General features: G+C 45.2%; 1 protein-coding gene and 1 pseudogene across 2 annotated transcripts in view; one reads left to right on the top strand and one right to left on the bottom strand.

Annotated features, from left to right (window-relative positions):
• LOC149427112 (nuclear distribution protein nudE-like 1-A) overlaps nucleotides 1–13941 on the top strand; it is a 48471-nt gene that overhangs the window by 14141 nt on the left and 20389 nt on the right. For both annotated transcript variants that reach the window (XM_089668249.1, XM_089668250.1), the window contains exons 2-3: nucleotides 10024–10121; nucleotides 12057–12210. In XM_089668249.1, the coding sequence (XP_089524375.1) occupies nucleotides 10024–10121; nucleotides 12057–12210 (252 nt within the window). The remainder of the gene's footprint in view (nucleotides 1–10023; nucleotides 10122–12056; nucleotides 12211–13941) is intronic.
• Nucleotides 6281–6395, bottom strand: LOC149427113 (U2 spliceosomal RNA; annotated as a pseudogene).

A 13941-nucleotide genomic window follows, 5' to 3' on the forward strand; every position in this document is an offset into this window, starting at 1 on the left:
GGCAGTTGTCAGAGCGGGGATCGGCACCCATCATCAGGGCACTGATGATCAGTGCCCTGATGATCGGTGCCCAGCAGTGCCACCCACCAGTTCCGCTCACCTGTGCCACCCACCAGTTCCGCTCACCTGTGCCACCCAGCAGTGCCACCCAGCAGTGCCACACACCGGTGCCACCCACCTGTGCCCAGCAGTGCCACCCAGCAGTGCTGCCAGTCAGTGCCACCAGTCAGCGCCCAGCGGTTGTGCCAGTCAGTGCCCAGCAGTGATACCAGTCAGTGCCAGCTATCAGTGCTGCCTATCCGTGCCACCTCAGTGCTGCCTATAAGTGCCGCCTATCAGTGCCCATCAGTGCTGCCTATCAGTGCCCAGCAGTGCAGCCTCATCAACGCACATCAGTGAAGGAGAAAATTACCTGTTTGAAAAATTTTATAATAGAAACAAAGAAACTTTTTTTTTTTTTTTTTTCAAATCTTTTGCATTTTTTGGTTATAGCGCAAATAGTAAAGCGCCCAGTGGGGAGTAAATACCACCAAAAGAAAGCTCTATTTGTGAGAAAAAAATGATACAAATTTCATATGGGTACAATGTTGCATGACCGCGCAATTGTCAATCAAAGTGCGACAGCGCTGAAAGCTGAAAATTGGCCTGGTAAAGAAGGGGGTATAAGTGCCCGGTAGGCAAGTGGTTAAAAACAGGGATTTATATTCTTCAATACATACAATAAAGAGGATGGACAAGTTGCGCTGGGTCTTGTAGTTCCAGCTGGAGAGACCAGTTCCTTTGCCCCCCCCCTATTTGCAGTGAAATGGTGTCCTTGTCCCATCTGTCAGAGAGGAGTGATGGGCTCTCCATGCTGAATGGCCCTCCTTGTGCCGGCTCCTCTCAGATGACATCATAATACAGAACACTCAGCACGGTGTCACACTTTCCTTACAGCACATTCCAGTCCGCTGAGGTCACACCATGCGGGGAATCTGTGAAGCAGGAAGTGAAAGGACTAGAAATGAGACTTGGGATTGTCCGGGTTCAAAAAAAAATACAAAAAACAATCCTCCTTCCTTTCAGGAAATGAGACATCAGATAGGCTGCTGTTCTGTCATTTATCATCATCGGCCCGATTCCCCCCACCCTGCGCTGTGCATTGTATTCAGGAACCGCTGGACAGATCTCCACTGTATGTGTTATATGGAGAGATCTGTACTATATACTGTGTGTGTTATATGGAGAGATCTGTACTATATACTGTGTGTGTTATATGGAGAGATCTGTACTATATACTGTGTGTGTTATATGAAGAGATCTGTACTATATACTGTATGTGTGTTATATGGAGAGATCTGTACTATATACAGTGTTATATGGAGAGATCTGTACTATATACTGTGTGTGTTATATGGAGAGATCTGTACTATATACTGTGTGTGTTATATGGAGAGATCTGTACTATATACTGTGTGTGTTATATGGAGAGATCTATACTATATACTGTGTGTGTTATATGGAGAGATCTGTACTATATACTGTGTGTGTTATATGAAGAGATCTGTACTATATACTGTGTGTGTTATATGGAGAGATCTGTACTATATACTGTGTGTGTTATATGGAGAGATCTGTACTATATACTGTGTGTGTTATATGGAGAGATCTGTACTATATACTGTGTGTGTTATATGGAGAGATCTGTACTATATACTGTGTGTGTTATATGGAGAGATCTATACTATATACTGTGTGTGTTATATGGAGAGATCTGTACTATATACTGTGTGTGTGTTATATGGAGAGATCTGTACTATATACAGTATGTGTGTTATATGGAGAGATCTGTACTATATACTGTGTGTGTTATATGGAGAGATCTGTACTATATACAGTATGTGTGTTATATGGAGAGATCTGTACTATATACTGTGTGTGTTATATGGAGAGATCTGTACTATATACAGTATGTGTGTTATATGGAGAGATCTGTACTATATACTGTGTGTGTGTTATATGGAGAGATCTGTACTATATACTGTATGTGTGTTATATGGAGAGATCTGTACTATATACTGTATGTGTGTTATATGGAGAGATCTGTACTATATACAGTATGTGTTATATGGAGAGATCTGTACTATATACTGTATGTGTGTTATATGGAGAGATCTGTACTATATACTGTGTGTGTGTTATATGGAGAGATCTGTACTATATACAGTATGTGTGTTATATGGAGAGATCTGTACTGTATACTGTGTGTGTTATATGGAGAGATCTGTACTATATACTGTGTGTGTGTTATATGGAGAGATCTGTACTATATACTGTGTGTGTTATATGGAGAGATCTGTACTATATACAGTATGTGTGTTATATGGAGAGATCTGTACTATATACTGTGTGTGTTATATGGAGAGATCTGTACTATATACAGTGTGTGTGTTATATGGAGAGATCTGTACTATATACTGTGTGTGTTATATGGAGAGATCTGTACTATATACTGTATGTGTGTTATATGGAGAGATCTGTACTATATACTGTGTGTGTTATATGGAGAGATCTGTACTATATACTGTGTGTGTTATATGGAGAGATCTGTACTATATACTGTGTGTGTTATATGGAGAGATCTGTACTATATACAGTGTGTGTGTTATATGGAGAGATCTGTACTATATACAGTGTGTTATATGGAGAGATCTGTACTATATACTGTGTGTGTTATATGGAGAGATCTGTACTATATACTGTGTGTGTTATATGGAGAGATCTGTACTATATACAGTATGTGTGTTATATGGAGAGATCTGTACTATATACAGTGTGTTATATGGAGAGATCTGTACTATATACTGTGTGTTATATGGAGAGATCTGTACTATATACTGTGTGTGTGTTATATGGAGAGATCTGTACTATATACTGTGTGTTATATGGAGAGATCTGTACTATATACTGTGTGTGTGTTATATGGAGAGATCTGTACTATATACTGTGTGTTATATGGAGAGATCTGTACTATATACTGTGTGTGTTATATGGAGAGATCTGTACTATATACTGTGTGTGTTATATGGAGAGATCTGTACTATATACTGTGTGTGTTATATGGAGAGATCTGTACTATATACTGTGTGTGTGTTATATGGAGAGATCTGTACTATATACTGTGTGTGTTATATGGAGAGATCTGTACTATATACTGTGTGTGTTATATGGAGAGATCTGTACTGTGTGTGTTATATGGAGAGATCTGTACTATATACTGTGTGTGTTATATGGAGAGATCTGTACTATATACAGTGTGTGTTATATGGAGAGATCTGTACTATATACTGTGTGTGTTATATGGAGAGATCTGTACTATATACTGTGTGTGTTATATGGAGAGATCTGTACTATATACTGTGTGTGTTATATGGAGAGATCTGTACTATATACTGTGTGTGTTATATGGAGAGATCTGTACTATATACTGTGTGTTATATGGAGAGATCTGTACTATATACAGTGTGTTATATGGAGAGATCTATACTATATACTGTGTGTGTTATATGGAGAGATCTGTACTATATACTGTGTGTTATATGGAGAGATCTGTACTATATACAGTGTGTTATATGGAGAGATCTATACTATATACTGTGTGTGTTATATGGAGAGATCTGTACTATATACTGTGTGTTATATGGAGAGATCTGTACTATATACTGTGTGTTATATGGAGAGATCTGTACTGTATACTGTGTGTGTTATATGGAGAGATCTGTACTATATACTGTGTGTGTTATATGGAGAGATCTGTACTATATACTGTGTGTTATATGGAGAGATCTGTACTATATACAGTATGTGTGTTATATGGAGAGATCTGTACTATATACTGTGTGTGTGTTATATGGAGAGATCTGTACTATATACTGTGTGTGTGTTATATGGAGAGATTTGTACTATATACTGTGTGTGTTATATGGAGAGATCTGTACTATATACTGTATGTGTTATATGGAGAGATCTGTACTATATACTGTGTGTTATATGGAGAGATCTGTACTATATACTGTATGTGTTATATGGAGAGATCTGTACTATATACTGTGTGTGTTATATGGAGAGATCTGTACTATATACTGTGTGTGTTATATGGAGAGATCTGTACTATATACTGTGTGTTATATGGAGAGATCTGTACTATATACTGTGTGTGTGTTATATGGAGAGATCTGTACTATATACTGTATGTGTGTTATATGGAGAGATCTGTACTATATACCCCTTCTTCTACGGTCCCCTATCCATCTGCTGATAGTACGGAGCTCTAGGAGTCACTCTGCACATGCTCAGTTTGGTGTGTATTGCTAGGGATTTTCTTTTTCTTGGAAGAGTGCATGCGATCAGCACAGGGCCCATCAGCACTGACCAGACAAAGGTCAGGGGTTCTGCATCCTCCTAGAGGAGAATGAAAACTCCTCCTACAAGCTTTAACCAGTGCTCTGCTGGACACTTGATAGAAGTCACAGCCCCACTGCATGGGAAACCTTTTTTTTTTTTTTTTGCTCGGAAATGTTCTTTAAATGCACCTTACCTTATTCCTCGCTCCCCTTCCAGCGCACTTCTGCTCCGGGTTGTAGGGGGGCTCTCGTATAATCAAGACCCGCATTGTATGTGATGATGTCACTGGTGATGTCAGTGTGCAACCACCATCTTGGCTGCCCTAGAGTAGATACCGCGAGGGACCAGTAGCACGGTGTGGAGGAAGCCGGCTGGAGCAAGGGGTGCAGTACAGAACACGGGTTATTCCTCAATCCCTAGACCCATCCACAATTTAACCCTTGCAGTTTGGGGAGGTCCTTGTGCAATGGGGTTCTTTTTCTGGTTCCCAGAGTTGGACTTTAGCCCGGGTTCACATACATGCGGTGCGGTATATCGCATGTGATTCGCACAGGAACCACACCGCATTCCTCTGCAAATCACATGGGATTTGTGTGCGGTGCGATCGAAGTCGTACATTTTGTATGGCTCTAATCGCACCGCGCCCGCACCAAAAAGGTGCAGTACACTTTTTGCATGGGTATTCACACCTATGTGATCCCATTCTGCACATCGCACTGCATTTTGTGGACCGCTTTTGGGGTCTTAACCAGGGTGGATCTGATTTAAATCACTAGTCAGTAAGGCTTGATATAAATCCTAATCCTAATTCTTGCTGGTATAACTTTAATATACAAGTAGATGAAGATTTGTAGAATAACAACTTTTCATATTCGTTTTTTATCCCCAGTTTAATAGGTTAATCATTCATATTTGGACAACTTTTCTGTTGTACTTAGGAAGGAGAAAAATAATCATTACCTTAATAATAACAATTTAAATAGATTTATTCAACTGAAACGATAACATTCCAGCATCTGTGATTTGCTTAAACATCCATGTTTGGTAACTAATTTTTTATTTTTTTTTTTTTTAAGTCCGCAAACGTGCAACTACAACGAAAAACCCGTAAGTGATCACAAAAAAAGTGCAAGTGCGAACACCACACGAAAAAGTGCACTTAGGGGTGTGTTTGTCCTACCCCCGAAAGGGTTGGACCGTTCGCCTGATCCCCCGGGGCACGAAGCTCCTGACAGGGACAAGGTTCCCATTTGGTCCTCCTGGCCAAAAGGCCTGGTGGACCACCGTTCCTTATGCCCAGCCGAAGCCGGACATCCAGTACTAGGCAAGGGGGTTCTCCCGAAGAGAAAACCCCCTAGGGATCAGGGGAGGAAGAAACCGTATGGCCACACATCCTCCCCCTAGACTTCAGGTAAGGCCCGAGGACCCACACCCTCCATCCGTGAAAAACACACACATAAGAACAGAAAAAGTGACAAAACGTGGGAGTGGTAAATAAATAGAAAATAAAAAAGTGGTACCGTGCCGAATTGTGCACAGACCAGGCCCTGAGGCCTGTAGCAAAAATTGCCCCGGACTTAGCCAAAAGACCTGGTCCTTAGGGCGCTGTGCAAAAAGAAGTGAAAAACAGTGGCCATGTGTCATCTTCACACCGTGGGGTCCCACACCCAAGTGTTACTAGTGACACCCCTGAGAGCGTCTTCCCCAGGGGGCACTGAGTTTGCGGACTTTTTGCGTCCCCAGCCCCAGGCCAGACCAAGGTAGCATGTTCAGATCAGGAGGTACTGGGTCTTTCCGGTCTCCCCAGAGGAATTACTCCCAAGGCCCCAGAACGAATCATGGCGCTCCCTGGTTTCTGTCCCTCCGGTACTAGCCTTCCGGACCCCCATCATACCAGTAAGGGTACTGTACAACAACCATCCCCGTAAACTAGAATGGTCGGGAGCACCCCCACTGGACACTGATAAGAACAGATACTACACTTGATCTTAGCCAAAAGGCCGAGAAGCGATGTTTGGTAACTAATTTGGCTAAACAAAATATATATATTTGAAGAAACGTAGACTGTCAGCCCCTCCCTCCTCACACTGTCAGCCCCTCCCTCCTCACACTGTCAGCCCCTCCCTCCTCACACTGTCAGCCCCTTCCTCCTCACACTGTCAACCCCTTCCTCCTCCTCACACTGTCAGCCCCTTCCTCCTCCTCACACTTAGTGTCACTTTCTTCTTGTGCAGATCTATTCCACTTCAAACAATCAGAAAAATATTGTTTCTATTCTATTCACTGAACTTCTTGCACCTTAGCACTGAAGGGGTTGATTCTGTATTCATAGGTTTGTAGAAGTTAGGATGAAGGTCTTTTTCTTAACTCTGTTCATGTTATAACATTTTTGCTGTGAAGAGGCGGCATGTGATCTCCGCTGAGTCCAATTCAGTTTTGAGAACTGCAAAAGTAAACCGAACATCTGTGATAATATCTTGTAGGCAGAGAAACTGCCCAATAATCTTACAGAAACCTCTGGAAGAGCATGACATTGTGAATGGATTCATGGAATTTATTTACCAAAAAAAATAAACACGTACAGCCTTATTCTACATAATTAAAAAACAAATCTTTATTTCATGATGGAATAACCTTTGGATGGTAATTTATTTTCCTCAAAAAGCATTTTATTTAAAAAAAATCCGATTTAAATGAAAACTATTTTTTTTTAAAAAAATTAAAAAAAAATCATTGATTTTTATCCACCCTGGTCTTAACGTACACCCCCCCAGCGGTTCGCATGAACGGGGTGCGTTTCTGATGCGGTGTGGTATTTGCACAGAAAACGCTGCAAATTCTGCACCACATCAGTGTGAACCCGGGCTGAATCAAGAATAGTTGTGCGGTTCCTGTGTGAATCACGTGATTTGTGTGTGGTGCGGTGCTGTTCCTGTGCGAATCACATGTGATTTGTATGTGGTGCGGTGCTGTTCCTGTGCGATTCGCATGCGATTTGCGTGTGGTGCGGTGCTGTTCCTGTGCGAATCGCATGCGATTTGCGTGAGGTGCGGTTCCTGTGCGAATCATATGTAAATTTTGTGTGGTGCGGTTCCTGTGCGAATCGCATGCGATTTGTGTGAGGTGCGGTTCCTGTGCGAATCATATGTAAATTGTGTGTGGTGCGGTTCCTGTGCAAATCACATGCGATTTGTGTGTGGTGCGGTTCCTGTGCGAATCATATGTAAATTGTGTGTGGTGCGGTTCTTGTGCAAATCGCATGCGATTTGTGTGTGGTGCGGTTCCTTGCGAATCATATGCGATTTGTGTGTGGTGTGGTGCGGTTCCTTGCGAATCATATGCGATTTGTGTGTGGTGTGGTGCGGTTCCTTGCGAATCATATGCGATTTGTGTGTGGTGCGGTTCCTGTGCGAATTACATGCGATTTGTGTGTGTGGTGCGGTTCCTGTGCGAATTACATGCGATGTGCTGCACCGCACAAGTGTGAACCCGGCCCACAGCCCAGCCGGTTGCAGACGGCACTCATTCACAGGACTTGCTTGCCGTGAGCCTCGGATTGCATCACATTGTGTTTTGGTTTTTGGTCTTTGCAGCCGTAGCAGAATTTTTCGGTCCCGGCAGAGCTGGGGGTGACGTCATCTGGTTGCCACATGTTCACAGAAGTGCCTTGCCGAGGATGTCTGTCAGTAGCCGCCTGTGACATCATCTGCCATGGAAGGGCCTGGGAATGGATGTATTCGGCTTCATAGTGGCAGAATCTACCATCTTCTGTTATCTCCTAACGGCTCATGTACACCGCTGCTGATAAACTGACGTTCGGGAGCTGTTCTTTTTCTAGTGTCCCAATCTTATCTCCTGATAAGACATATGGTGTGGCGACACGCTGCACATGCTCAGTTTGGTGTGTATTGCTAGAGAGGTTTTTTGTTTTTCGTCTTGGGAGAGTGCGTGTGATCAGCACTGTCCGGATAGAAGTTGGGGGTCCTGCATCCTCCTAGAGCAGAAAGAAAACTCCTATATTCTTTAACCAGTGCTGTGCTGAACACTGATAGATGTCACAAGACTGCTAAATACCTTTTGTCATCAGCAGTTTATATTTACTAAAATAATTGCATTTCCGTCTTCTGTGTACTGTGGGAGACCAGATATACTGACTTCAGGGTCCAGGGAGACCGAATATAGTGAATGTGGGGTCCGGAGAGAGAGCAGATATAGTGAATGTGGGATCCGGGGAGAGCGGATATAGTGAATGCGGGGTCCGGGGAGAGCGGATATAGTGAATGCGGGGTCCGGGGAGACCGGATATAGTGAATGCGGGGTCCAGGGAGAGCGGATATAATGAATGCAGGGTCCGGGGAGAGCGGATATAGTGAATGGGGGGTCCGGGGAGAGCGGATATAGTGAATGCGGGGTCTGGGGAGAGCGGATATAGTGAATGCGGGGTCCGGGGAGAGCGGATATAGTGAATGCGGGGTCCGGGGAGAGCGGATATAGTGAATGCAGGGTCCGGGGAGAGCGGATATAGTGAATGCGGGGTCCGGGGAGAGCGGATATAGTGAATGCGGGGTCCGGGGAGAGCGGATATAGTGAATGCAGGGTCCGGGGAGAGCGGATATAGTGAATGCGGGGTCCGGGGAGAGCGGATACAGTGAATGCGGGGTCCGGGGAGAGCGGATATAGTGAATGCGAGGTCCGGGGAGATCAGATATAGTGAATGCGGGGTCTGGGGAGATCAGATATAGTGAATGCGGGGTCTGGGGAGATCAGATATAGTGAATGCGAGGTCTGGGGAGATCAGATATAGTGAATGCGGGGTCCGGGGTTTAGGAACACTTTCATACCACTCTAATCTGTGTGGACTCCAGCATCGGCACTCAGTGCTGATCGGTGAGCACACTTTGCTGGGGAGGAGGGCTATCAGGAGACAATGCGCACATTTATAAGCAGGTGACGGCGCCTCTTTAAAACCTAATCCGAAGTTGTGGTCATGTGACTTGCCGCCTCCTCACTCTCTGGTTTCCAGCAATATGGGACGGGTAGAGTGGCGCACAGCCAGGTGACATGGAATTTCTTGGGCTACAAATCTCAGAATGAGTTGCTTCTGCACAATGCACTGAGAGGCTGCTGACTCCTCCCTGTGTGAGGGGACACACACCTCATGTAGTCCAAAGGAGGCGTGTCTTTGACTCCCTAGGGGGCAGAGGAAGTGGTTGGATTATGGGCGTCATTCATTGCACAAATGAGGCGCAAACATTGAACCACAGTTGCTTTATCAGTGTATCGCACAATGCAGTGTGACTGGTCAGGGAAATAACTGAGGCTGGAGTTGGGTTTTAATCCTTTAGTAACTTTTGTATGAACTTGCGTAGTGTGCAGTAATGGCAATCCGACCCACCAGGCTCCTTTTTTAATGCCTTTTGTATCCGCCACAGTCTGAAGAAGCAGGGGGTCTTCGTAATTGGGTTTGACTTTGTGGGGGTTTTTTTGTACCGGCACAAAGAGAATGCACCGAAGAGAGGACAAGTTTATGGCCCAAGAAAACAGCCAGCTCCTTTCCTTCTTATAGTCGTGGCCTGCATGTGTGAGTTCACCCAGGAAACAACGACTGGACTCATTAGACTTGTCCTGTTCTCTATCTAGATTTCCCTAAACATGGACAATGAAGACGTCCCGGAGTTCCTGAGCCCCAAGGAGGAAATTTTGTATTGGAAGAAGCTGTCACAGACGTATAAACAGAGGTGAGGTGATGTTTATGTGATTCTGTGCGCCATGTGCCTAGGGATTCCGTGGGAGTTTTTAACCCTTTCAAGGCCAGGAATTAGGGGTGCACCGAAACATATCGGCCGAAAATAGCTCTATCGGCATTTTGTCAATAGGAAAAATTTAGCCGATACAGGGGTCTGTGTGTACTGCAGATGTGGGGGGGGGGGGGGCAGGAGAGGAGCAGTGTATACAGTGACTGGCTGTCACTATATGTCAGTGCTGGTTTTTAAATGCTGTTGCCGGGGTTTTTTCTTCACCATAGTTTAGAGATTGAATGAATGAAACTTTTTTTCTTTTAGCTCGGGGAAGGTGACAGCTGATTCTCTGAGCTATAGTCAAGAAAAAGCTGTCACTTTCCGAGCTAAAAGAAACAAAGTTTCATTCATTCTCTGAGCTATGGTGAAGAAAAAACCCTGGCAACTGCATTTAAAAACCAGCACTGACATACAGTGACACACACACACACCTGCAGTACACACAGTCCCCTGTATCGGCTAAATTCTTCCTGTGTGTACCGCAGATGGGGGGGGGGGGGCGGAGAAAGGCAGGAGAGGAGCAGTGTATATGACTGGCTGTCACTATATGTCAGTTCTGGTTTTTTAATGCAATTGCTAGGGTTTTTTTTCTTCACTATAGCTCAGAGAATCAGCTGTCACTTTCCCCGAGCTAAATGAAACAAAGTTTCATTCATTCTCTGAGCTGTGGTGAAGAAAAAAAAAAAAGCCGGCAATTGCATTTAAAAACTGGCACTGACATATAGTGACGGCTAGTGAGGGAGCCTCTCTATATATACACTGCTCCTCACCTGCCTCCTCCTTGCAGACACTGCCCCCCCCCCCCCCCCCCTGCAAAGATGGCCTGTCACTCATATGCTGTCACATAGGGGACTGTTGGTCCCCATTCTAAGACTATTCTATCTACCCTGTAAAAGGAAAGATGTCTTTACTTACCTATTCTGAAGTTGCTCTGATCCAGTCACATGACCGGCTTCAGTGTAGAGGAGAGGCGGTGACAACAGCTGCAGAGCCTGGGGGATGACGTCCCACATAGGCTTACTATGGGGCAGTTGTCAGCTGTCCCTCCTCTACGCTGAAGTCTGTGCTGGAAGCTGGTTATGGGACCAGACCAGAGCGGCTTCAAAATAGATAAGCATCGACATCTTTTATTTTACAGGGTAGATAGAATGGAGGTGAGCATAGATTTAGGCTTAGTAGTTTGGGTATGGCATGCCACTTTAACGGGGGGGGGGGGGGGTTGGTAAAAAAACTGGGTTCAACCACATGTTTTTACAGTCAACCCCCCCCCCCCCAACTGCAAGTGTAAATGGGCACTAACTAACTTATGTCTTGTTCTGCTCTGTGCCTGTATGTGGAGGTGGCCATCTTAGTAGAGGCAGGGCTTTGCTTCCACTTGTAAATGTTACCCTTCTGATGACTGGTGGGAAGATATTCATGAAGCAGCACTAGAGGTGCAGGAAGCACAGATCCATAGTGAATGAATGAAGCAGGGAGATCCTTGCACTGGTTGTGCTCCAGTACAGCTTTCTCTCCAGCAAGGTGAGCAATAAAAAACAAAAATTTGGCGAGACCAAGCAGTGCCTTTTAGAATAGATAAGTATTCAAAAGTCCAGCTGTGATTGGGTGGCTCTGTTGATATTGTCTTGTCAGAAGGTCAGCCACACAAACGTTTACCGCTGGTGTCCAAGCACTGAAGGCATTCTGTAATTCAAAACCACCTCATTGAAAACTGTAGTATTGGTTATGGGAAGAGTTCACAAAAGTGTTTGCAATTGTAACCATTTGACTCTTCCGCTCACTCTGCCTTTGTTGAAGAACTGAAAGAATTTGGCTGTTGTGAGACCCTAAAGGTCCTCTTTCCATTAAGTAACCTTTTTTTCCTTTTTATTTTAGTTTTCAGGAAGCACGCGACGAGTTAGTGGAGTTTCAGGAAGGGAGCAGAGAATTGGAAGCCGAGCTGGAGACTCAACTGGTGCAAGCAGAGCAAAGGAACCGCGATTTGCTAGCGGACAACCAAAGGCTGAAATATGAAGTGGAAAGTTTGAAAGTAAGACACCCGGTTTGTCTGATACAGTCTGTTTGCTCAGATAAAATATGTATTCGTTACTGTAACGTCAGCATACCTAAAATATTTGTGTTCCTGATTTAGTGTAGATGAAGGTGTGGTAAGTTGTAACATCTAACCATTCCCTGTCTTTTCTTGCAACTGTGAAGCTGCCACACTTAGGCCTTGTTGGGTGGACAAGTGCCATAACTTCAGATTCTAAAAATTTGATCAGAAAACCAATTCGCTCTCCTTTTTCACTTACATTCTCTGATCTAGTTTCCATTGATTGGTTGTGATCCATCTGAACAGAAATGTTATCTGTTGAGGTTTTATCTGACGTTGTGCACAGGCTGGCCAGGTTGTTAAAATTTAAAGTGCACCTGTGCCAAGACTATAGACTTTACATTATTCACTTATTTTTAACAAACCCTCACTCGCCTTTTTAGCTACATGTACTGTGAAGTAATTCATCCTCAAAGATTCTGGGGGGATTCTGGGCTTGCTCCAAGAGATGGTCAGAGGCTGTGGACTTGGTCCAAGAGATGGTCAGAGGCTGTGGACTTGGTCCAAGACATGGTCAGAGGCTTTGCAGTTGGTCCAAGAGATGGTCAGAGGCTTTGCAGTTGGTCCAAGAGATGGTCAGAGGCTGTGGAGTTGGTCCAAGAGATGGTCAGAGGCTGTGGAGTTGGTCCAAGAGATGGTCAGAGGCTGTGGAGTTGGTCCAAGAGATGGTCAGAGGCTGTGGAGTTGGTCCAAGAGATGGTCAGAGGCTGTGGAGTTGGTCCAAGAGATGGTCAGAGGCTGTGGACTTGGTCCAAGAGATGGTCAGAGGCTGTGGACTTGGTCCAAGAGATGGTCAGAGGCTGTGGACTTGGTCCAAGAGATGGTCAGAGGCTGTGGACTTGGTCCAAGAGATGGTCAGAGGCTGTGGACTTGGTCCAAGAGATGGTCAGAGGCTGTGGACTTGGTCCAAGAGATGGTCAGAGGCTGTGGAGTTGGTCCAAGAGATGGTCAGAGGCTGTGGACTTGGTCCAAGAGATGGTCAGAGGCTGTGGACTTGGTCCAAGAGATGGTCAGAGGCTGTGGACTTGGTCCAAGAGATGGTCAGAGGCTGTGGACTTGGTCCAAGAGATGGTCAGAGGCTGTGGACTTGGTCCAAGAGATGGTCAGAGGCTGTGGACTTGGTCCAAGAGATGGTCAGAGGCTGTGGACTTGGTCCAAGAGATGGTCAGAGGCTGTGGACTTGGTCCAAGAGATGGTCAGAGGCTGTGGACTTGGTCCAAGAGATGGTCAGAGGCTGTGAGCTTTCCCCCGAGAGATGGTCAGAGCCTGTGGGCTTTCTCCGAGAGATGGTCAGAGCCTGTGGGCTTTCTCCGAGATGGTCAGAGCCTGTGGGCTTTCTCCGAGAGATGGTCAGAGCCTGTGGGCTTTCCCCAGAGAGATGGTCAGAGCCTGTGGGCTTTCCCCCGAGAGATGGTCAGAGCCTGTGGGCTTTCTCCGAGAGATGAGCAGAGGCTGTGGGCTTTCTCCGAGAGATGAGCAGAGGCTGTGGGCTTTCTCCGAGAGATGAGCAGAGGCTGTGGGCTTTCTCCGAGAGATGAGCAGAGGCTGTGGGCTTTCTCCGAGAGATGAGCAGAGGCTGTGGGCTTTCTCCGAGAGATGAGCAGAGGCTGTGGGCTTTCTCCGAGAGATGAGCAGAGGCTGTGGGCTGGCTGCAAGGGATGGTCAGAG

The sequence above is a fragment of the Staurois parvus genome, unplaced genomic scaffold (genome assembly GCF_062004578.1).
Source record: "Staurois parvus isolate SC_StPar_1 unplaced genomic scaffold, SC_StPar_1.0 ptg004017l, whole genome shotgun sequence".
NCBI classification, from domain to species: Eukaryota; Metazoa; Chordata; class Amphibia; order Anura; family Ranidae; genus Staurois; species Staurois parvus.